A 24,600-nucleotide genomic window follows, 5' to 3' on the forward strand; every position below is an offset into this window, starting at 1 on the left:
TTCCCCCCCTAATTTGGAAACGATAGAAGATGGGGGCACCTTCTTTGGTGGAGGGGCTGTAACTTGGACCTGGTAAATCCAATCCTCATCAGACTTAAAGGTTAGGTAGATAAGAGTCAGCTAGAGATCCCTGGTGATCTTGGTGTCTCTAGCATCCCAGGGGAGCCTTTTTTACCATTCCACAGACCAAACAGTTTGTTTAGCCCCTAAAATTTCATGAACCAGGCATGTCACAAACCACAAACCATCATGAACCTCATTTTCCCAGTTCATGTCCAACCCTAGAAATGTGTTGCATTAGAGTCTGTTTTCTGAAAATGAGATTCTCCAAAAAGCATATAAATGAAGGGAAGCACTGGAAAAGCAGCAAGAAAATGCCCAACTCTGTTTTCACCTTAGAATGCTTATGTCATATGCATTTACTAAAAGAAACACAATGTGTCTACCACAGGTAGGCAAATTTTGTGTAAGCTGTAACGATTACAGACATGCTTTCACCTACAATTTGGCGTGGGCCTTCTAATCTATGATACTCGTTTTCAATGTCTCTCTTGGTACTAATTGAACAAGCTGTCCATCTGTATAATGAGTTTTTAATTTTCTCAGTGCATATTGAAACTTCTAGTGCCCTAAACAACAAAATTATGGCAGCCTAATCAATTAATATGAGCCAGAAGCTGCCTCATCAGATTCACAAAAGCTTACTCTAATATAAATATTTTAATCTTTGAGATATCACAAAACCAGAAAGGATTTTTGTGGCACCTTAGACTAAAAAACATTTTTATTGCTTAAGCTTTTGTCAACTATTATATTCACTCTAGTAGGACTTTTTTTCTGGGGGAATGTAGTGGAACAGAGTCCCAGAACATATTAGTGGAAATAAAATTATCAAAAAATGTTTAAAAGTTCACGAAGGGCACCCATGTATTTCTCCTTCATTTCCCTCTTGATAGTTCCGGTAGCTCTTTTTCCAGATAAAAAGCCCTGGACTCTATTGTATGAAAAGTTAGCCAGTACATTATTTTAGTTCACTGTCTCCTTGGCTGAATTTATGAATTGCTTTCTTATCTTCACAACAGTGCTAAATACCAGTACAGATACCTCAGGATTGTCTCTAATCCTTTTTTTTCACTCAACAGGTCCTCCCCCACCTCCACTATTCTTGTGCATTTAGTTCAACTTCTGGTCTGAAGACAAGAAATACCTAAACAATGTTGTTAGGGGAAATCTCCAAGGACCTCCTAACCCGACCAATGACTCGAAATGAAGTATTTGCTGTCCTTCTCCGCCTTACTGTCTTTGGAGCTGCCACCTATTTCAGCATCAAGTGGGTATCAGACGTCCTGGACCCCACTCGAAAGCAAAGGATACAGCTAAAGAAAAAGGTATCTATGCGAGGATCATGTCATCAAAGAGATGGTGGTGGTGATGGAATCAGCAGCTCCTGCTAGCCACCTACTGGAGTATGACTATGGAGTCCCAAAAGGGTCCCACATGTTTATCAAGGTTACCCTGCTGTGAAGTCTACTTCATATGCCTAATTATTAGAAATGCATCCACATCATCATAACCTGGAGGAATATATAAACTTTTAGCATATCCAGTCCTTACAACATACAGTGACAATAATCTGTCTTTTTCCTGGTTCTTCCAATGCCCCCTACCTATGATTCTCCTTAATTTTTTAATTTTATTAAATAACGACAGTTTACAAAGAGAAAAAGACAAAGTTTAACATAATCAAATCAGATTCAGATTTATTACTGACCCATGGCTGCTATGCAAAAAAGGTACTATAACAATTGCACACAAAAATAAAATATTCCTACAATTAAAAACACAAATTTACAACTCTAGTAAAAACAGATTGGCAAATGTATATTGTATATTAATATATGTTGTATATCACCTTTGTAAAAACTTAAATCCAGTTCTAATTTTCTAAATAATTAGTAAATTACCACATTTAGTCTGAACAATTCTTTCATGTACTAGTAAGAATGACAAGTTTGGTCTGTTCTTTGGGTTTAATTCCATTTCAATGCTTTATGAACAGAGACCATCTTTGTACTGACTGCAGTCGTATGTTTCCTTCTTGTAATTGCTTACACTCTGCAGTTTTCTCCATCACTATAGCTAACCAATGTTCCCTTAGCTATATTTCAATAGATGGTGTCGTCTTTGTTTCCCAATGACCTGCAATCAGCAACCTTGCAGCTACCATCAGACTTCTTAAAATGTGCTTCATTTGGCCAAATAATTTACACTGATGAGCATTCCAATCTGTGGGCTGAGGGATATGATTTCACTTAATACCAAGGCTTTTTTTCCTGGGAATTGCTGCAGAACAAAGTTCCACAATGTCTTAATGGAAACAGAATTCTAAAAAGAAAAGCAAACATTCATGAGGGGTACCTGTGTGTTTCTCCTTCATTTCCCTCTTGAGAGTTCCAGTACCCTTTTTCCCAGGAAACCCTCCCCCCCCCCGCTTAATATTTTATATATTCTCTCTCAGAATTGTTTTATAAAATGGCAAGTCCACCATATGTGGTAGAATGAGCCTTTCTCTTGAAAGCATTGCCAACATTGGTCAGAGACATCATCAAACATTTTCCCTAATTTAATAGAGGTATAATGCCATTTAAACGATTTTAGACAATTTCCCCATTAATGTTAGTTGATGTGGCTAAGATATGTTTATCCATTTTCCTTCACCTGCCTCATTTTAGAAACTAGAAGCATGAAAATGGTTGTGGCACCAACAGAGGGGCACTTAAAAAAAACAGAACAGGATTGTAACCCAATTACTATTGTAGGTATCACCTGATTTTAGTGTATTGTCTTATGCTTTGTAATCCACCTTCTGTTTTGGCAGAAAAGCATCAGGACTGGGATGGGTGTGAGTGAGTGAGTGGGTAAGGCTGGTCTTGGAAAGTGCCAAGTTATCTTTTCAGAGATTTGAACCAGGCTATTGCCTGACCTGGAACCAAAAGCTTGCCATAGTAGCTACAATTCTACTGGAACCTGAGGGGATAATAACAACAGAGCTTATAAAGGTCTGTCTGCTCCCAGGATGCCCATCAACTGAAGTAACTATCAGAAGTCCCACTCTATGAAATCCCATCTTCTAGAGTGATAGTAGTTGTTGCTGTTTTCCCCCCAAAACAGGGCCTTCTCTTTTGTGGCACCTTGATCTTAGGTGGCTTCCCCACAGCTATTACCTTCTGTAGTCAGGCAAAGGCCTCCTTTTTTTTACCCAGATTCTCTTGGGGGTTTTTTTCCAAAAAAATGTTTTTTGGTGAATCCAAATTATTTGTTTTATACTAACTTTTATAGCTGCTGCTTTTATGTTGATGATGGGGCATTTTATGTTCTCACGTTCATATGATCAAATGGAATGTTACTATAGTTTCAGTTTGTATTGTGCAGGACTTCTGTTCCCAATGTAAATGTCCACCAAATCGTGCAGGGCACATAAATATCTTAAATAGGCAACCAAATACATTCTTTCAACCTTTGCTTTGCATAGGGGGTACACAAACAAGCTCTGCCCCACCATTTCTATCCTTGTCACAGCTGACAAGTGTTGTGCTGAATCTGGAGATAATGGGTAGCTACCACAACAGTATTTGGGGAACAAAATAAAGGTGCTCCATCTGTTTCCCGTATAGTCTCTGATTGTGCCATATGTTACAAAATCTTCCAAATATTCTAGAAAGAAAGAATGGAGGTGTAGTTTTGTTATATTGCAGCTTAGTCTATTACGATCTATGCATATTCCAGTAGTTCCAGGTGCGAGTCAGTAGCCGGGCAGGACCATCATGAAGAGCTAAGTTAACTGAGCCAGCCACAGGGTGAGAGTGGGACCTTAATCCCCTGTCTTCTCTCTGCAGGCAGAACGCTTGATGAAACAGATTGGAGTAGAAGGAGTGAAGCTTACAGAACATGAGATGAACATTGCAGCTCACCTGGTGGACCCAAAAGACATAAAAGTAAGAAGGGGACTTTGCTATCTCAAAGACTAGAGAGTTTTTTTAGGGTTGGAGTAGAGGTGGATAAAGCTATCAGAGATTGCAAAAAAAAAAAATGAAATCAGATTACAAATCAGAATTATTTATTTATTTATAATTTCTATTCAAATTCCAACCTGGAAATTAATTTTTTTCATATGATTAATGGAGCTCCGTCACCATGCAGGGGATGAATGCATCCAGATTCCAGAATTCCAAATGCTGTCATGTAGCATTTGACTTCTCTTACCAAGCAGCTCAGAGTCCTCTTGTTTTCTCTGAAGCCTCAAAATGTTGTTCTAATTACAGGTCTCTTGGGAGGACATTGCAGGCTTGGACGAAGTGGTCAGTGAACTTCAGGACACAGTGATCCTGCCTTTCCAGCAGAGGCACTTGTTTCTTCACTCCAGGCTCTGCCAACCACCACGAGGTACACCGTGGAGAAGAGCCAGTCACAAATAACTCAATGCCTTTTCTCAGACTTGACTCTTTAAAAACCCCATTCACAGCCAATCAGAGTGAGGGCAATTTGGCATCAATCTCAAAGGGACCTATTTGGCTGATGAAAATAAACCCTAGTTGTGAAATTTAATGGCTAAGGGCCTCAAAAGCCTCTCTGGACCTCTGACAGAATCTGTCTCCACTCATTTGCTAGAGCCTAGATCCTAACGAGTAATTAAAGGCAAGAGGAGCGTACAGCTCCTTTCTTAACGGCAGCTTAATAAATACCCAGTCATTTCCAGAGAATGATTCTTCTCTCAAGCAGTTATGAGAGATAGAAAAGAGAAGGTGATCCTGTTTTACAGTTCATCTGCATGGATACAGATTCAGTTCTGCATTTGCAATACAAAAATGGAATGTTAACAGGTGTTCTACTATATTAATAACATTTGAATGGGCATTATTTCCTTAATGATAAAAGTGATATCTATATTTCCATGTTTGAAATCGCCATTAAAACAGAATTAAAGTAAATGAACATTCAATTTAACTCAATGCATCAACACTTATTAAAGCTTCTTTAAATAAACAGCCAGTTTGGTGTAGTGCTTAAGAGTGGCGGACTCTAATCTGGAGAACCAGATTCCCCACTCCTCCACATGCAGCTACAGGGTGACCTTGGGCCAGCCACAGTTTTCTCAGACCTGCTCTCTCAAGAGCAGTTCTCTCAGAACTCTCTTGGCTCCACCTACCTCACAGGGTGTCTGTTTTGTGGAGAGGAAGGTGATTATAAACCACCCTGAGACTCTGAGTGAAGGGCGTGGTATAAATCCAACTTAAACCTACATAGCCAAATTTATGAAAGATTATTTAAAATTAAACTTATTATTTACACTTAAGCATATTTAAATACTTTTAGCTCTTTTACACTTAAACGTATCACACACACTTGAAGCAAAAAAAAATTGTTGTTCCATTAAAAACAATTATCACATTTTAAATAAATCTATCAGCAACCCCAAGAAAAAGGATTTTGAACCACATGGTTCTAATAAAATGTTAAAAAGCAAAAAAAAAAAAAAAAGTAAATTGGTAGCATTACAAAAACATAATCCTGCTGCTTTTGCTGTTTACCTTGGACTATAAGCAGCCAAGTTGTGCGAGCTGCAGTATATGAGCCACATTTGTATGTTAAGATTGTTGGAGCTTTCTTTAAATACTCATTCGAGTCTCATGTGAAGAATATTCCTTTTTGACATAAGCAAAAAAAACAACTGGGGAAAAAAAGAAAGGCTGGCAAAGAAGGGGGGGAGACTAATTAGTTTCTTTTTGCACCAGGTGTTCTGCTTTATGGTCCCCCTGGCTGTGGCAAAACCCTTCTTGCCAAAGCAACCGCCCAGGCATCGGGATGCAGGTTCATAAACCTGCAAGCATCTACCTTGACTGACAAATGGTACGGAGAGTCACAGAAGCTCACAGCTGCAGTTTTCTCCTTGGCAACCAAGATCCAACCCTGCATCATTTTCATAGATGAAATAGGTAATTTCTACACTCCTGCCTGCTTTTCTCTTTCCCAATTATAGTTATATATATATTAATAGTTAATGAGGAAAAAAGTCAGATATTTAGAGAAATGGAACATGTGCATGAAGGGAGCTGCAGCCTCCTCCGGCTTGGTTTTTGCCTCACCGTAATCTCTCATCACAAGCACTTTTTCACATCCCAGTTTAGTTATGGGGGCAGAATTTGACTAAGGAGAAAAGTACCTGAGGGGACAGATTATCATGAACGAGGGCAGGGTTGTTTACTGAGTTATTTACCTTGACTCTTTCTAGACCCGCCCACCCACCTTCCTCCCAGCTCAGGGCTTTTCTGCACCTGTTATTTCCTTGTTTGTGGTGTCTGTATTGTGTCAGGTTTTTTAAATCCTCTTCCACAAGAGTTTTGCTCCCTCTAGTGGTAATTTTGATATTTCATCGCTGTATCTCCAGTTTATTTGTGAATATTTTGAAAGCAAAAAACCCCAGCTACACAGTATGGGCACACAAGTGATAGAAATAAGACATGCAGAAAAACCCATAATGTAGTAAATGTCCTGTCCTGCATATGTGATTGGGTCAGACTTAAATTTAATCACACAATTGAATGTAACATTTGCAACATAAACTCCTTTTATGGAGATCAAGATTTAGTGTCTTTTGGAAAATTTAAAGAACCGGGTGAATTTCAGATTGCACCAGAATCTTGACTCTAAAAGCAAATCATTAAAGTATTGCAAGTATTCCTCTTATGCTGATGGGAAAACATCCTGAGGGAAGGAAAGGAATGAATCTAAATTAAGTCTGTAATTGGGCTGAGAGTTAAACCTGCATTTCATGCTTCGTTGGCAAGTATTTGCAAGAAGCTATGCAGGCCTGAAACCTACAGAAAATTTAGCAAAATGCCCACCAAATGATAGGCATATGTATGGAATTGTGACAATAATGATGAGCTTCAGCTGACTGGGTAAACACTGGATGCTGCCTACCTTTGTGCACTTACCTTAGTTCCTGATAACTTATTTCCAGGCTTCTTAAAGAAGACAGTCTTTGCTCCTCTCGTTAGTGTATGCTGATTGCTAGATATGCAAACAGGTCTGAAACAAAGGCAGCTGATAATATCCCATTATGCAGAGATTCTTTCACACATGAGAAATTTCAGGTTCTCCAGGTGTAACAGAACACCTTCTCATTGCAACCAGCTTCCCAGGAGCACCTTTGCTGATGGTTCCACAAAGAAATTCAGGACAGACTGATAGTCAGACATGTGGGATCTTATCATAAGAGACACAAATAGCCTTTTGAAAAATACTATGGCATTTCATAATTTCTGTTTAAAATAAAATGTGAAAAGATCTAGGATAGGACAAAAAAGAAAAAAAATGTTTTCAAAATGCTAGTGGAGTGAAAGTAGATGCCAGTGCAGAGAAGGACAGGACTCCAGAGTTGAGCCATCCTTTTTATCCCTCTTGCCAGATGCCTTCCTGAGGAATCGCTCTGATGCAGATCATGAAGCCACAGCTATGATGAAAGCAGAGTTCATGAGCCTTTGGGATGGGCTGGAAACTGGGCCCAATTGCCAGGTAACGTTTACCAGGAAGCCGTTGGTTGAGGTGACATGAAGCTAGCCAGAGATATTCAACTGAATGGCTACATGAAGTTTTGCACACATTTGCCTCCATCAGCTGCAGTTTCCCCTGCCTTTTCCTCTGTTGCACCACTGGAGAGCTTTTTGAGGGCATTAAAAGAACCAGGTAACTACTATTATAGAATAATGTTACAATATATTGCTAAAAACTAGTAGTTCCTCTGAATTCCTAGCTTTCACTTTTTAAAAAATTTCTGAACTGGGAATTCAGAGGAACTGGTAGACCATGGCAATTGAACATAATATTACTGCACAATAGCAATTTTGAATTAAAAAGAAAAAACTCTGGTGGTGTAGCAGGGAAAATGGGAGACTGCAGAGGACTGATGGAAGGACAATGGTGCTGGTGGGGGAAGAAACATGCTCCTTCCCATCCAGATGGCTTGGTAATTGCCTTGGTCTGTGTCTGTTCTGGAAACCATGCTTGAGAAAGAATGTACAGGGAGGCAGGGAAAGCAAGGAAAATGAATCACTAGAGAAAAACATCATGCGGAAGCTCAAAACACAAAACTGCAGTTCTGAAGCCAAGGCAGAGGAAAACCCTCCATGTGGACCCAGTCCCAGTTTATAGAACAAACATTATTTTTCAAAGTTAAGGATATTTAATATAAGTACTTTTCTGAACTGAATGCCTATTCTAAGACAGTCCTTGCTATTACGCATTCATGCATCATCTTAGAACAAAGGAAATGGTTTTATCTTTCAAAAGTATCCACCATATTTTCAACTTGCCCTTCTTCCAAAGAACTCAGGCTAGGGTGCATGGTTCTCTTCTCTCCGTTGTATCATCATAACCTGAGTCAGATTTCCCTTAAGTAGGTAAAGCTATAGCTGAGACCCTCATAATATGAAAGGCCTCTAAATGTTTTTTTTTTAAAAAAGTTTACAAGTTTCCAGCCTAATTCCACAGCCACCGCTCCCTCAAACTAATCTGACCACTCCACCAATCGCTCGGGCAGCTGAAAGAAGGAGAAAGGTCAGAAATGTGGAGGAAAGCCTGTGAAGGTGATGAATTATTGTCTTCATTGCATACTGTTTTCTAAACTGGCCTACACAAGAGTCTCATAGTGTGGACTTCTGGGGTTGGAAAATGCCGAGCTGAATTGCTTCTCAGAAGGGGAGCAGGCTGGGGCTTCTGTTCAGGGTAGTGGAGGGCAATTGAATGCCTACTGCCTACTTTTCTCAGTCAGAGATCAGTCCAAGATATGCACAGGAAACTCTGAGGAGATTTACGTACCTTGGCTAAAAGGGAGTCCCGGGGGGGCTCCTTTGAGGATTTGAGGGGTCTCCGGAGACGAGTTGCATATTCATCATCTGCAGAAGTTTCCAGAGTCATTTATTTGACATAAGCTTGACAGGATCCTAACCTTCTTTGAGACTGCTAAACATCTAAAGCTATACAAGACCGGTGTTGGATCTGGATAACTGCAGGAAAAGGTACTGATGACTATCTTCATTCTGGGACTATTTAAAGTTAAACAAAATAAAATCAGAAGGTGGGAAATAGAAATTCAGAGAGTTTGGAAGAAGAAGGGGAGAAGGGGCAAAATTTGAACTTTGTAAATTTAAAGGACAGTGCTAAAAAGTGGAAAGGTTTTGGTGAAAAAGCCCCATTGTCACAGATTTGCAGCTCTCACAGTCAACACAGGAAATACGTCAAACATCGCAAGATCTTTTTACCAGTGAAAATGGGATTTGGTGGCAAGAAAAGCAGGAAGTGTCGGATGGAAAAGGGAAATCATTGAAGCAGCTAGCCTACTCTAGGACTATAATATCATAGAAAAACATCAGCGGCCATTGCTAGGAGGTCAAAATTTAAACAAAGTTGTTAACGTGTTCGGGACATTAAAAATTGGTGAAGCTGACAGAGGTGACCATTATAAGGTAAATACTATTGGACATTATCGCTGATAATTACTTTAGAAGCCTTTTGAAGGAAATTTTTTTTAAAGGGAAGCAGGAAGTCACAACCGCCATTTTGGAAGAAATAAAAACTTAAAAAATTAATAACTGAGCCCAGGAGGCTCTGAGGATGGTGAAAGTAGGCTTATTGAAAAGGGCAAGACTTACTCTATCAAACCTGATAGTTTAAATTTAATTTGGAGAGGTCAAAATTTTTGGTGTTTTTTTAAATGCCAGAGCATAAGTTAACCCATGCAAGGGCTGCCTCAATGGAGAAAATGCAAGAGCAATTAGAAGCAATGGAAGCCAAGATGATGAAAGGGGTGAGAGACATTATAACTGCTTCTAAAAAAGAAATTAGAAAAGACATTGAAGAGCTAAGGAAAGATATAGAAGATCTCAGAAATGACACTGTGGTAACATCAAAAAAAGTGCAAGAGGTGGAAGAGAAAGTGAAAGTACATGATTCCACCTTGCTAAAAATGCAAGAAAAGGTGGCAATTCACGACTGCAAATTTATGGAAACCCAGATACGTCTGAGAGGAGTACCTGAGGATGAAGAGACTGATTTGAAAGGATATATAATAAGAATAATTGCAGAATTTTTGGAGGAAGATCCTGAAGGAACTAGAAGCATGTATGACTATATGTATAGAGTGAACTCACTATATGCCAAGAAAAATAATCTACCAAGAGATGTGGTTATAAGATATATGACAAAAGAAATGGTGGGAAAAATCTTGAATAAAAATTTTGAAAAGACATTAATAGTGGGAGGCAACAAAGTAAGAATCATGAAAGAATTGCCAAGACAAGTGATAAATGACAGAAAAGCATATAAAAAATTGACAGAAAAACTACGTGACAATGAAATGAGGTATAGATGGATAATACCTGAAGGTCTGAGCTTTGAGCTGCAAGGTAAAAGGATTACAATCACAAGCACACAGAACTGCGTAGGTTTTATGAAGAACATAAAGAATTTGCACCATGATGGATTACAAATTATTATCTTGGAATATAAATGGACTAAATTCACCCAAAAAAGAAAGGCAACTTTTTTTGGATTAAAAAGCAAAATTGTAGTTTGTTTACAAGAACTGCATATCAAACAAAAGGATTACAAATTTTTATGGAATAAACAACTGGGACTAGAATTTTATTCATTGGCTGAACAGAAGAAAAGGGGAGTGATTTTCTATATTAAACAAGAATTGGAGTCGAAATTAGTGTTTAAAGATTAAGATGGAAGATTTGTAGCGGTAGAAATAATTTTAAATGCAAAAAAACCCCATTGTTCTTGGGACTGTATGCACCAAATAGTGCAAAGGATGCTTTTTAAAAAGACATTATACAACAATTTGATGAACTGACTTATGACCAAGTTTTGATAATGGGGGACTTTAATGGAACAATTAAGAACACACTGGGTAGGTCTGGGGGTAAAAAAAATAAGGAAGGGAAATTGCCAGTCTTTTTTTGAATTGGTCAAACAAGAAAATTTGGAGGATATATGGAGGAAATTTAATCCTGAAGTGCGGGACGATACCTTTTTTTCAGCAAGACATAAAACTTTTCCCAGAATTGACATGTTGTGGGGCACTAAAGACTTAGGCCTTATAACAAAGAAAATAGAAATTTTACCTAAAATTGGGGTTGACCATAACCCAATAATGTGGATTATAAAATTGTCTAAGAAGTTGAGAAGATGGAGATTGAATGATTTACTACAGAATAAAGAAATAGTGACATCTCTAGAAAATAGTGACATCTCTAGAAAATGAAACTAACTAAAGCTTTCTTCCAAATAAACAATAAAGAGGATATAGAATTTCAGATGGTCTGGGATGCTTATAAAGCAGTAATGAGAGGAATATTGATTACATTGAATAACAAAGATAAGAGGGCAAAAGAAAAAGAGATGTTGGACATTAAAAATGAAATAAAGAAAAAATAGGGGGAACTGAGAAAAAGGCCAAGGAAAAAGAAAATTATAAGGGAGATTACAATATTACATTTGTTACATAAAGAACTGGAATGGAATCTGAAAAGACTGCAGCAGAAATCTTTTGAGGGAGCAAACAAACACGGAAAATATTTGGCCTGGCAACTGAAGAAAAAGAGAGAAAGTAAAATTATTAATAAAATTGTGGTGGATGGAAGAGAGGTGGTAGATCAAGAAGGAATAAAAACAGAATTCTTTAAGTATTATGCCAAGTTATTTAAAGGTGTTAAAATAAGGAAAGGAAAGATGGATGAGTACTTACAAAAGATAAAAATAGCACCCTTAGTAGAAAATATGCAAAGTTTTGAACGATCCAATTGAAAAAATAGAAATTGAAGCAGCAATTAATGCAATGAAAAATGGAAAAGCACCTGGGCCAGATGGATATACAGCTAAATTTTTTAAAACCCTCAAAGAGGAGTTAATCCTGAAACTTCAGAAATTGATGAATATGATAAGAACAAAAGGGAGAATACCAAATATGTGGAAGGAAGCTGTTATTTCGTTGATTCCAAAGGAAGATAGAGATGTTACAAACATAAAAAATTATAGACTGATTTCATTATTAAATAATGATTATAAAATATATACAAGAATCTTGGCAGAACGGTTTAAACAATATTTGATAAATTTTATAAAGGAAGATCAAGCGGGGTTTCTTCCCAAAAGGCAAATAAGAGACAATATCAGAACTGTTATTTAAATTGGGATTTTATGTTTGCAGTAATGGAGAAAATGGAGCTGGGAGAAAGCTTTATAAGAATGATAAAAGCAATATATACTGAACAACGTGCAAGGCTATGTATAAATGCTGATCTTACAGAAGACATGGTAATTAGTAAAGGTACAAGACAAGGTTGTCCACTTTCCCCACTCTTGTTTATAATGACTCTTGAAATATTACTGATGCAAATTCAAGAAGATAAAAAATGGAAGGATTAAAAGTAAAAGGATTTACTTACAAATACAGAGCATTTGCAGATGATATAATGTTTATAAATGAAAACCCCATACAAGTCACACCTTTGTTGTTAGCCAAAATACAAGAATATGGGTAGTTGGCGGGACTTTGTATTAATAAAGAAAAATCAAAACTTCTATGTAAAAATATGCAAATAAATAAGCAACAAGAATTGCAGAGACTAACAGACTGTGAAGTTACCTCCAAGGTAAAATATTTGGGTGTGGAGATAACAATGGACTGGATGGTTTACCGGTGGAAGTATATAAATCTTTCGAAGAACTCCTCCTGATTCCTTATAAAAAGGTGATAGGAAAAATTCAAGAATCAGCTGTGATGCCAGCCTCTTGGAGAGAAGCACTGATCTCGTTAATTTATAAAGAAGGGACGGAACCATCGGACATCAAGAATTATAGACCGATTTTCCTTCTGAACGCAGACTACAAAATCTTTGCGGCAGTACTATCCAACAGACTTAAAAAAATTATAACATCCATAGTGCATGAAGATCAAATGGGGTTTATACCGGGAAGAATGATGCAACAAAATTTAAGATTCTTTTTTAATATTCTAGAATACTATAGGGAGCACCCGGAAAAGCAATTTGTGGGCATCTCACTAGACGCCGAAAAGGCGTTTGACAATGTTGACTGGAAATTCATTAATAAAGCATTAGAAGCAGTAGGCTGTGGAAAGATTTTTAGAAAACTTGTGGAGGCTATATACACTAAACAAAATACGAAAATAAATATAAATGGATGCAACTCGGAATTGATTGAGATAGAACAGGGCACCAGGCAAGGATGCCCTATATCTCCCTTACTTTTTGTATTAACTCTAGAATTTCTGATAAAGAAAATAAGAGAAGATACTGAAATTAGGGGTACAAAAATTAAAAATGAAGAATTCAAAATTCAGGCCTTTGCAGACGATCTTTTATTTACACTGGAAGATCCTATCTCTTCAATTGATAACTTGAAGATGTTAAAACAATTTGGAGAGGTATCTGGATTCAAAGTTAACATACAAAAAACCAAATTTTTGACCAAAAATATGAGTAAAGAGCAAGTCTTGCAATTGGAAATTAGATCTGGATTTAAGCATGAAAAGAAAATTAAATGCTTAGGTATTCACCTAACAAATGAGTTAAAATCTATACAAAGAGATAACTACGAGAAGATCTTAAAAGAAATTGGAATAGATCTGGACAGATGGAGAGATCTGCAAATCTCTCTTTTGGGGAGAATAGCTACAGTCAAGATGAATATCTTGCCCAGAGTTTTGTTCTTGTTTAGATGGTTCCAATTGTTTTTATCAAAATCCTTTTCCCAAAAACTTAATAAAATGGTCATGGCTTTCATTTGGCAAAATAAGAAGCCAAGGATAAAGCTAAAAGTTCTGCAAGAGAGTAAATTAAGGGGTGGTATGGCACTGCCGGATTGGAGTCTATATTACAAAGCAAGCTGCTTAGCCTGGGCTAAAGATTGGCTTTTATTGGAAAATAAAAGATTGCTAGTACTTGAAGGTGCAGGATTGGTAAAGGCTGGCATGCGTACATTTGGTATCAAACTCCCCAGAGAAACAGTATTTTCTTGAACCATTAAGTAAGAAAAGCAATCTATAAGGTTTGGATGGAAATTAAAAGCAAATTTTATACTTATACTCCACTTTGGGTATCTCCAGTAGAAACGGTCATGCATCCAAACCTATACTATTAGGGAAGCTCTTACAATTATGGCATGTTGCTGGATACTGGAAATAACTTAAAATTAGATGGCAACATAATATCAGATTGGTGGGTCAAGTGTCAAGTTAAATCAAGATACCAATCCAATAAAGAATTAGGCTTTCCCAAAAATCTGGAATTAAATGAATTTGATAAGCTGATCCAGGACTCCCAAAAACTCATTTCGAAAATTTATAATTGGTTACTACAGATTAAGATGCAAAGTGAAACTGTAAAAGAAAGCTGGATAAAATGGTTAGAGGATTTCGGATACACTATTGATTTGGCGGAATGGGAAAAGGTTTGAGAGCAAAATATAAAACTGACCAAATCATCGGTTTTCAAGGAAAACTTATATAAAATGATGTACCGATGGTATTTGACCCCAGAAAGATTGGCTAAAATATATCCAAGTTATACAAACAAATGTTGGAAATGTAGGAAAGTTAAGGGGACGCTTTATCATATTTGGTGGAATTCAAAGAATTTTTAAAAAAAGGTTTAAGCACTCTCCGGAATTGTACTTATTGAGTATATGTAAAGAACATGTATCTATATCTGAGAAAAAATTACTAATTCATATGATTACAGTTGCTAGAATTTTATACGTGAAGTATTGGAAAGTCCCCAAAATCCCTGATACGAAAGAATTTTTATCTAAGTTGTTGGAAGCTGCCGAAATAGATGCTTTGACTATAAGGTTAAGAAATGGGAACTTGCAGGAGTGTAAAAAGACTTGGGAACCAATATATGTGTGGGCCAAAAGTATGGGACTTGTCATGAGAGCATAGAATCTGTATACAGTAATGCCCTTAAACTCATAAGAACATAGGAGAAGCCATGTTGGATCAGGCCAACGGCCCATCAAGTCCAACACTCTGTGTCACACAGTGGCAAAAAATTTTATATACACACATACACTGTGGCTAATAGCCACTGATGGACCTGTGCTCCATATTTTTATCTAAACCCCTCTTGAAGGTGGCTATACTTGTGGCCGCCACCACCTCCTGTGGCAGTGAATTCCACATGTTAATCACCCTTTGGGTGAAGAAGTACTTCCTTTTATCCGTTTTAACCTGGCTGCTCAGCAATTTCATCGAATGCCCACGAATTCTTGTATTGTGAGAAAGGGAGAAAAGTACTTCTTTCTCTACTTTCTCCATCCCATGCATTATCTTGTAAACCTCTATCATGTCACCCCGCAGTCGACGTTTCTCCAAGCTAAAGAGCCCCAAGCGTTTCAACCTTTCTTCATAGGGAAAGTGCTCCAGCCCTTTAATCATTCTAGTTGCCCTTCTCTGGACTTTCTCCAATGCTATAATATCCTTTTGAGGTGCGCCGACCAGAACTGCACACAGTACTCCAAATGAGACCGCACCATCGATTTATACAGGGGCATTATGATACTGGCTAATTTGTTTTCAATTCCCTTCCTAATAATTCCCAGCATGGCGTTGGCCTTTTTTATTGCAAACGCACACTGTCTTGACATTTTCAGTGAGTTATCTACCACGACCCCAAGATCTCTCTCTTGGTCAGTCTCTGCCAGTTCACACCCCATCAACTTGTATTTGTAGCTGGGATTCTTGGCCCCAATGTGCATTACTTTGCACTTGGCCACATTGAACCGCATCTGCCACGTTGACGCCCACTCACCCAGCCTCAACAGATCCCTTTGGAGTTCCTCACAATCCTCTCTGGTTCTCACCACCCTGAACAATTTAGTGTCATCCGCAAACTTGGCCACTTCACTGCTCACTCCCAACTCTAAATCATTTATGAACAAGTTAAAGAGCATGGGACCCAGTACCGAGCCCTGCGACACCCCACTGCTTACCATCCTCCACTGCGAAGACTGCCCATTTATACTCACTCTCTGCTTCCTATTACTCAGCCAGTTTTTGATCCACAAGAGGACCTGTCCTTTTACTCCATGACTCTCAAGCTTTCTAAGGAGCCTTTGATGAGGAACTTTATCAAAAGCTTTCTGGAAGTCAAGGTAAACAACATCTATCGGGTCTCCTTTGTCCACATGTTTGTTCACCCCCTCAAAGAAATGTAACAGGTTAGTGAGGCAAGATCTTCCCTTGCAGAACCCATGCTGAGTCTTCCTCAATAACCCGTGTTCATCAATGTGCCTACTCATTCTGTCCTTGATAATGGTTTCTACCAACTTTCCCGGTATTGAAGTCAGACTGACTGGCCTGTAATTTCCCGGATCTCCTCTGGAACCTTTTTTAAAGATGGGGGTGAGATTTGCTACCTTCCAGTCCTCAGGAACGGAGGCAGATTTCAATGAAAGATTACAGATTTTTGTTAGAAGATCCACAAGTTCAACTTTGAGTTCTTTCAGAACTCTCGGATGTATGCCATCCGGACCCGGTGACTTATTAGTTTTTAATTTGTCTATCAGTTGTAGGACCTCCTCTTTTGTCACCTCAATCTGACTCAGGTCTTTCAACACCCCTTCCAAAATTAGTGGTTCTGGGGCGGGCAAAAAGTTCTCGTCTTCCACAGTGAAGACGGAGGCAAAAAATTCATTTAGCTTCTCAGCCATTTCCCTATCCTCCTTCAGTAATCCTTTTACCCCATGGTCGTCCAAGGGCCCCACTGCCTCCCTGGCTGGTTTCCTACTTCTAATATATTTGAAGAAATTTTTATTGTTGGTCTTTATGTTTTTTGCAATATGCTCCTCATAGTCCCTTTTTGCCTGCCTGATCACAGTCTTGCATTTGATTTGCCACAGCCTGTGTTCCCTTTTACTAATCTCACTTGGACTGGTTTTCCACCGCTTAAAGGAGTCCTTCTTACCTTTTACAGCTTCCATTACTTTGTTTGTTAACCACGCAGGCCTTTTCTTATGCCTGTTTGTGCCTTTCCTAACTTGTGGTATGTATTTTATCTGAGCTTCTAGGATTATAGTTTTAAGTAGCGTCCAAGCTTCCCCAAGGGTTTTGACCGTATGTACCTTTCCTTTCAGTTTCCTCCTCACATGCCTCCTCATCTCAGTGTATTTACCCCTTTTAAAGTTAAACGTGGTTGTGGCGGTCTTTTTGGACAACTCCCTATTTATACAAACGGTGAAATCAATAACATTATGGTCACTGCTCCCAAGTGGCGCAATCACTTTTACATCTCTCACCAAGTCTTGGGCATTACTTAGGACCAAATCCAGGATCGCCCCACCCCTGGTAGGTTCTGAGACCATCTGCTCCATAGCACAGTCATTGAGAGCATCAAGAAACTCAATCTCTTTCTCTCGACCAGAACACATATTGACCCAATCAATCTGCAGGTAGTTAAAATCACCTATTACGACACAGTTTTTACGTTTAGCCGCTATCTTTAAGCCTTCCATCATGTTATAATCGTCCTCTCTCTTTTGATTTGGTGGGCGATAACACCAGGGGATTCCTGGATATAAGCTATATCGGAAGGATAGGGAGGGAAGGGTTGGAGGTGGGGTGGCTCTGTATGTCAGAGAGGATATACGGTCCAGTAAGACTGAGGTCAGAGAATTAGATTCACTTTTAGAAATGCTTTGGGTTGAAATAGAGGGCCCAAAAGGAAATTTAACTATGGAAGTTTGTTATCGCCAGTCCCGGACTAGCGGGCGGGGGGGAGGAGTGGCACTACTCATACGAGAGGCTTACTCCCTTAGGGCTCTCCCGGCCCCGGAGATCCCGGGCATTGAATGTGCTGGCCTGATGTGGATGTTGGGGAGGGGTTGGCGATCTGGCTGGCGATCTGAGCCTCCATCTTTAAGGAAGGCTCCAATAGTACCCCCAGGCTCTTGACCCTGTCCGCCGCCATCAGCGGCGCACCATCAAAAACTGGTAGGGGGATTCCCCCCCCCCCCGCCCGGTCCCTGCAATTAATCAACTAACATAACTTTTTTTCAGGTGACAGTCTTAACTATCCAATTTGTTGCATTTCAGGTGATGGTACTAGGAGCAAGCAATAGGCCCCAAGATGTGGATCCTGCCATCCTGCGAAGGATGCCCACAACATTCCAGATTGGTCTCCCTGTAAGTAAATTTTACTGCTCTCCCCTAAAGCCAGTCAACAACCAGACTTGTTCCCTCTTCCTCCATACACACTAAACCCTCTAGTCCAATATTACGTTTGCAAGGCTCAGGCTAAAAAAACCTGTTTCCTTAAAATGTTTTTTGTTTTTTACTCTAAGCTCCTCTAGAAATCTGCTTTCCCTGGTGTTAAAAATTAATTGTTCATCCTGCTATAAATGATGGATAGGGAGAAACCCTTACAAATTTTTTAAACAATCATACATCTGGGATATGGTTTAACAAGCAGGCCATCTATAAAAATCAGACAAATCAGGATAAAAATAATTTCCAAGTGACAGAGAAGGCACACCAAGATTGACAGTTCCAAGGACAAGATCATACTTTCACTTCAAGGGATAGTCGACGTAGGAATTCGGGGGCTAGCCTTACAGTGGCTCTCCTCCTTCCTTGAAGGTCGGGGACAAAGTGTGGCAATTGGGGGAGAGGTGTCCCAGAGGCGCCTACTTAATTGTGGGGTGCCCCAGGGGGCAGTTCTCTCCCCGATGCTGTTTAACATCTTCATGCGCCCCCCTGCCCAGATTGCCCAAAGGTACAGGCTGGGTTGTCACAAGTACGCTGATGACACCCAGCTCTATCTATTGATGGGCGACCGGACTGGAGACGTCCCTGAAAATCTGGACTGAACGTTGCAAGCCGTGGCAGGGTGGATCAAGTCGAGTGGGCTGAAGTTGAATCCAGCGAAGACAGAGGTCCTTTGCATGGGCCGCGGTGGGCCAGGGGAGGAGATCTCCCTACCAGCTTTTGACGGTGCGTCGCTGATACCAGTGCACAGGGTCAAAAGCTTGGGAGTTCTTCTGGAGCCTTCCTTGACAATGGAGGCACAGATAGCTGCCACTGCCAAAGCCGCCTTTTTCCATCTTAGGAGGGCGAAGCAGCTGGCCCTTTTCCTGGAACGCGGCGACCTGGCAACAGTGATCCATGTAACGGTCACCTCGAGGTTGGACTACTGTAATGCCCTCTACATGGGGCTGCCCCTGTACCGAACTCGGAAACTACAGCTGGTGCAGAATAATAATAATAATAATAATAATAATAATAATAATAATAATAATAATAATAATAATAATAATAATAATAATAATAATAATAATAATAAATTTATTCTTATATCCCGCCCTCCTCCGCCAAAGCGGGCTCAGGGCGGCTCACATGACATGGTTTACACCATGATTACACTAAAATCCACCAACACATTAAAACAATTAAAATAGTTAGATACAATTCAAGTTAAGTTAATTAAGAATGTGGCAGCCAGGCTGTTAGTGGGACTACCTCGGTGGGAGCATGTGCAGCCTAGGTTGCGGGAGCTGCATTGGCTGCCAATTGTGTTCCGAGTTCGTTACAAGGCGCTGGTTATTACCTTTAAAGCCCTATATGGCCGAGGACCTGTCTACTTTAGGGACCGCCTCTCTCCATATATCCCCCAGAAAGCACTGAGATCTAGCTCCCAAAATCTTTTAAAAATCCCTGGACCAAGGGAGGCCAAATTGAAAACAAGCCAGGAGCAGGCCTTCTCAGTAACGGCTCCTCATTGGTGGAACCAACTACCAGCGGAGGTTCGAGCCCTGCGGGACTATAATCAGTTCTGCAGGGCCTGCAAAACTAGCCTTTTTCAAATGGCCTACAAAATTGAATCCTGAAATGACACCTAGCCATCTGATATACATCTAATATGTTCGTACTGTAGCACCTTAATTGTAATGGTTTTAACTAATTATTTATTTATTTAATGTATTTTAAAGTATTTTACCATATAATGTATTAAATGTAATCATGGTACTTCCGTGTCTGTGAGCCTCCCTGAGCCTGCTTCGGCAGGGAGGGCGGGATATAAATAAAAATTATTATTATTATTATTATTAGTCAGCATACGCATTTTAAAACTTCACATATGCAGCAGAAGGCTATAGCAGAATGGACAACACCACTTCAAATTATAGCAAATAGACTCATACTTTGTATGTTCCTTTGCATTAAACAAAAAAAAAAATCAATGTGAAAACTAGTTCTGCTGTTTATCTATTTGCTCAGTGTTTTTAACTTAGAGAAGGATTCCTCACATTCCTCCATCCTCGTGACAAAATCCACTCTTTCTCCCATGTCCCCTAAGTATGGTTGCCAGGTCTGTGTTGGGAAATACCTGGAGACTTTGGGGGTGGAGCCAAGAGAGGGTGGGGTGAGGGGAGGAGAGGGGCCTCAGCATGGTACAATGTCATATAGTCCACCCTGCAAAGCAGCCATTTTATCCAGGGAAGCATATTTCTGCCTTCTGGAAATCATTTGTGAAAGCAGGAGATCTCTAGGCCCCACCTGGGGGCTAGCAACTCTATGCTTAAGCAAGCCTAATTAGGAGGCATGCCTGGTTGCAATAAAATTCCAGTTGTCATAATCATTACTTGTTAAGAACAATTAATGAAATATAGCCACTGGGAGACCTATTAGCAATAATAACTAAATGGAGCCTTCTTGTATAGACATGTATCACCTCTTTCATCATCAAGTTTACTCTCAGGTAGGACAACAAAACAAGATTACCCACAGACCAAATACAGGGTTCTGCACACTCTAGCGATTCGGCAAAATATTAGTTTGTCATTATTATTTCCTCAGCCTCCAGTTCTAACAGTATCTCAATCCCGTGCTCTTTTCTGTCTTCTCCCAGACACAGAGGCAACGGCAGGATATTCTGAAACTCATTTTGTCTGGAGAAAATGTGAGTCTTTCTCCTCCTCTTTCCCCCCTCCCCAGCTTCCCCTTTCTGTTTCAGAACTGTAGCCTCACCAGACAGAGGAACTCTGAGGTAACCATAAGCTAGACTGGGTAGGGTTCCAGAACACAACAGCATTGGTCAAGAATACTTCTACAGATTTGAAAAGTCTAACTTACACATGTATATAAGTTTTCCCAGAAGAGTCCCAGGAATGTAACCAATTTATTTGTATGTATTTTTTGTTAGACACTTTTTAGTTTCAAAGCAGAACACAGCATTAAAACTACAAAAATGATGATAGTTATTTGTAGTTTTTGATTCTGATTATTAGTTATTTTATAACATTCAAGCAAAGTTCAGGCACTAACACAAAGGAAAAGTCCCTTAGGGTTCAAATAACTCAGCCTCTAAAGGAAGCAAAAATTAAGTGAACTTCCTTCACAAAGAAAATGTGGACATATGTAGAGTACTGAGAATTCTGTTAAAGATCACTCACTACTCTCACAGAACTACATTTCTCAAGGTCTGCAGCAGAGAGGGAGTATCTGTGAAGTCAGCCTGATTTTGAAGTGTGCAATCTCAACCCTTAAAATCACACTGCCTGTCATTTTGTTCCTACTGAGAGCAAAAGGCTTCAGCAGGAGGAGGAAGGGACCAAAAATCATCAAAAGTTTCTTTTGTGTATTAGAAGGCAGAATGGGGAAACAGGAAGATCTGAGCCTCTGCTAGTTGTATCAGAGCTGTGACAGAGCATGGAGCAAGTGTGAGCCAGCTGTTATAACTCTGAGGGGAACTTTGCTTTTGGAACAGCTAAGCAATGCCGTGAACCTGAAGGAGTTGGCTGAGAAAACAAAAGCTTACTCAGGCAGCGACCTGCGAGAACTGTGCCGGGATGCTGCCATGTACAGGGTACGTGATTACGTTCGCAAGCAGCAAATGAAACAGATTGCCCGCATGCTCCATGACAGAGAGAGTGAGGACAGGTGAGCCTTTGTTCATTCCCCAACCCTTGTCTCTTTGCACCTGACTGTTCCTGGCACTGCTGCCAGAAGCCAGTGGATCCCAGTTCCCTAGGTTCATTAGCTTTTGACATCATGAAATGTGCGACACACACCCTTATCCAAGTCAAGCCTTGTTCTCTAAATAATGGTAGATATCCAAGGTAGCATGGTAGGAAGTCAGGCTATTGTCTCATCTTGGTACTGGAGCAAAATTAGTATTAATTAATTGTATTTTTGGCCACCCTTCCCAATAGCTGGGCTCAGGGCAGTTAACAACAAAATTATAATTATGAACAATAAAAACAGAATAAATAAAACCATAAGATATTACAGTGCCCAGAAAAGATGGCATCAGAATCCTGGTGGTAATAGAGTGAAAATGGAAGTGGGACCATAGCTGCCCTCAGCCAAATGCCTAGCAGAACATCTCTGCCTTACAGGTCTCTGGAATGGTAATAGGTCCCACAGGGCCTGGATGGAATTTGGCAGAGTGCTCCATCAGGTTGGGGCCAGGGCAGAAAAGGCCCTGGTTGAGGACAGCTGGATGCCTCTTGGACTGGGGGACCACCAACAGATGTTGTTTGCCAGAGTGCAAGGCTCTCTTGAGGGTTTACCAGGAGAGGCAGTCCTGAAGGTATGGGGGTCCCTAGCCATTAAGTGCCTTAAAGATTAGCTCTGGCACCTTGAACCTGATCTGGCACTCCACCGGAAGCAAATGCAGCTCCCACAGCATATAGTATGGGAAGAAACTGATGCAAGGCTTCTTCCTCTATGGCTCAGACTTTCGGCATCACCACACAGAAGGAGCCATAATGCACTAAGGGAAGTAGAGCATTTATTTTACAGTTCTCAGGTTCCATCCCCACTCACTGTAAGAAGGTCCTCAAGTGCTAAGAAAGATCTTTTTCTGCCCATGATGCTGGAGAGCCACTACCAAACAGAGCAGACAACACTGAACTAAGTGGGCCAACAGTCTGACTTGGCCTAAGGCAACTTAATATGTTCATAGGTCCACGAGAACAGAGATGAATAGGGTACAGTAAGGTTAGGTACTACTTCTTGAAGTAGATAATATGCCTGCAGAATATCTTGGCATCTCCACTTAAAGGACACCTTTCTCTGTCTGAGGCCCTGAAGAACTGTTGTCAATCATAGGAGACAAAGAGCTAGGTGAACCAGTGGTATCGTTCAAGTTATGGTAGCTTGATATTGTCTTTTACCCCAAGGATTTCTAAACGATCCCCTTACTGGCATGTCTTGCAAGAACATGATAATCTGCTCTTGAAATTAATGAGACAGTCACATAATTATGCTGCCACTTCTTTTATACTCTGCAGTTCTAAAAATGGTACATGTTCAAACAGGGTGTGGGTAGATGCTGCAGCTGCAGTGAAGGGCATTAGCAAAAACATTATTTTTAGTAGCTGCAAGCAAAAAGGACTCATGATAAACTCAGGAAGCTGAGAAGTTATTACCTTTTTCAAAAGATATCCCATGAGCCCTGTTTGGGTTTATTTCTTTGGGAGGGACGGTGGCTCAGTGGTAGAGCATCTGCTTGGTAAGCAGAAGGTCCCAGGTTCAATCCCCGGCATCTCCAACTAAAAAGGGTCCAGGCAAATAGGTGTGAAAAACCTCTGCTTGAGACCCTGGAGAGCCGCTGCCAGTATGAGTAGACAATACTGACTTTGATGGGCCAAGGGTCTGATTCAGTATAAGGCAGCTTCATGTGTTCTTTCTTTTTGTGCGTGTGCATCCAGTGACCTCGAAGAGGAACGACTACGGCCACTTACCCAGCTTGATCTTTTGCTTGCCCTAGAGAAGATGAAAGAGTCCAAGGGAGCTGCAACTGCCACATCAACACTGAAAGAACTTGCTTTAGACTGAATTTCTGGCCTGCTAAACTTGTACATTAAAGATCATCAAACCCAGTGTGAAAAAGAAGGGATTGACGCTGATGTTTCCCTGCTTTTTTACTAACTTGGAAGCCAAGGCTGAAGTGAAGACTGAAAGGCACTGGCTGTGTAGATGTGGGGCAAGGAAAACTAGGCTGAAGCACTCAGATGTGTTGTAGGGTGGGATAGAAGTGAAGGACACTTGTAGGAAGGGAGGAAGGTTTTATGTCAAATGAAAGGGAGTGGAGAAGTTAATAAAGAGGAACATGTACAAGGAAAATGACACAGCTTTTCTTTGGGGGGCATTTGGTGCAAAAGAACAAAGAAAACCACCAGTAAAGAGAGGGATTCTTTTATTCTATGGTGAGTAACCAACTGTGCATATTTAGTAGTATAACTAGAAATAAAAAGGACAAAATTAAAGTATATTGCTGGATCTGTTTCTCTTTCAAGTTTACTGGTTCTCTTCCACTGGCCATGCCAGAATCTCAGCATTCCTCAACATCTCTCATTCTAAGAAGTTACAGCAATAGTAGAACATTTCCTTTTGCAGTTTTGTCTTTAAGCAGTAAGAGATTATAAATCAAGCATTAAAGATGTTTAAATATACAAGTGAAAAGCCTGTAACTTTTTATTAGTGCAGTCTCTCACTTCAAAACAAGAGAAAGCTGA

General features: G+C 39.9%; 1 protein-coding gene across 1 annotated transcript; it reads left to right on the top strand.

Annotated features, from left to right (window-relative positions):
• The first annotated feature begins 1,171 nt into the window (after positions 1–1,171).
• LOC132580314 (outer mitochondrial transmembrane helix translocase-like) lies at positions 1,172–24,353 on the top strand. Its single transcript, XM_060251047.1, has 9 exons — positions 1,172–1,388; positions 3,897–3,995; positions 4,323–4,443; positions 5,793–5,993; positions 7,469–7,575; positions 18,176–18,265; positions 20,988–21,038; positions 21,846–22,018; positions 23,794–24,353. The coding sequence occupies exons 1-9, from the start codon at positions 1,215–1,217 to the stop codon at positions 23,918–23,920; spliced, it is 1,143 nt and encodes a 380-aa protein (XP_060107030.1). The 5' UTR covers positions 1,172–1,214; the 3' UTR covers positions 23,921–24,353.
• The last annotated feature ends 247 nt before the right edge of the window (positions 24,354–24,600 follow it).

The sequence above is a fragment of the Heteronotia binoei genome, chromosome 12, assembly GCF_032191835.1.
Source record: "Heteronotia binoei isolate CCM8104 ecotype False Entrance Well chromosome 12, APGP_CSIRO_Hbin_v1, whole genome shotgun sequence".
Classification (NCBI taxonomy): domain Eukaryota; kingdom Metazoa; phylum Chordata; class Lepidosauria; order Squamata; family Gekkonidae; genus Heteronotia; species Heteronotia binoei.

What these genes read in the sequence shown, in the direction of transcription:
- LOC132580314 (XM_060251047.1), top strand. Translation starts at nt 1,215, where the DNA reads ATGTTGTTAGGGGAAATCTCCAAGGACCTCCTAACCCGACCAATGACT. An exon ending in CATTTTCATAGATGAAATAG is followed by an intron (nt 5,994 to 7,468) that starts GTAATTTCTACA and finishes CCCTCTTGCCAG; the next exon opens with ATGCCTTCCTGAGGAATCGC. An exon ending in GACAGAGAGAGTGAGGACAG is followed by an intron (nt 22,019 to 23,793) that starts GTGAGCCTTTGT and finishes GTGTGCATCCAG; the next exon opens with TGACCTCGAAGAGGAACGAC.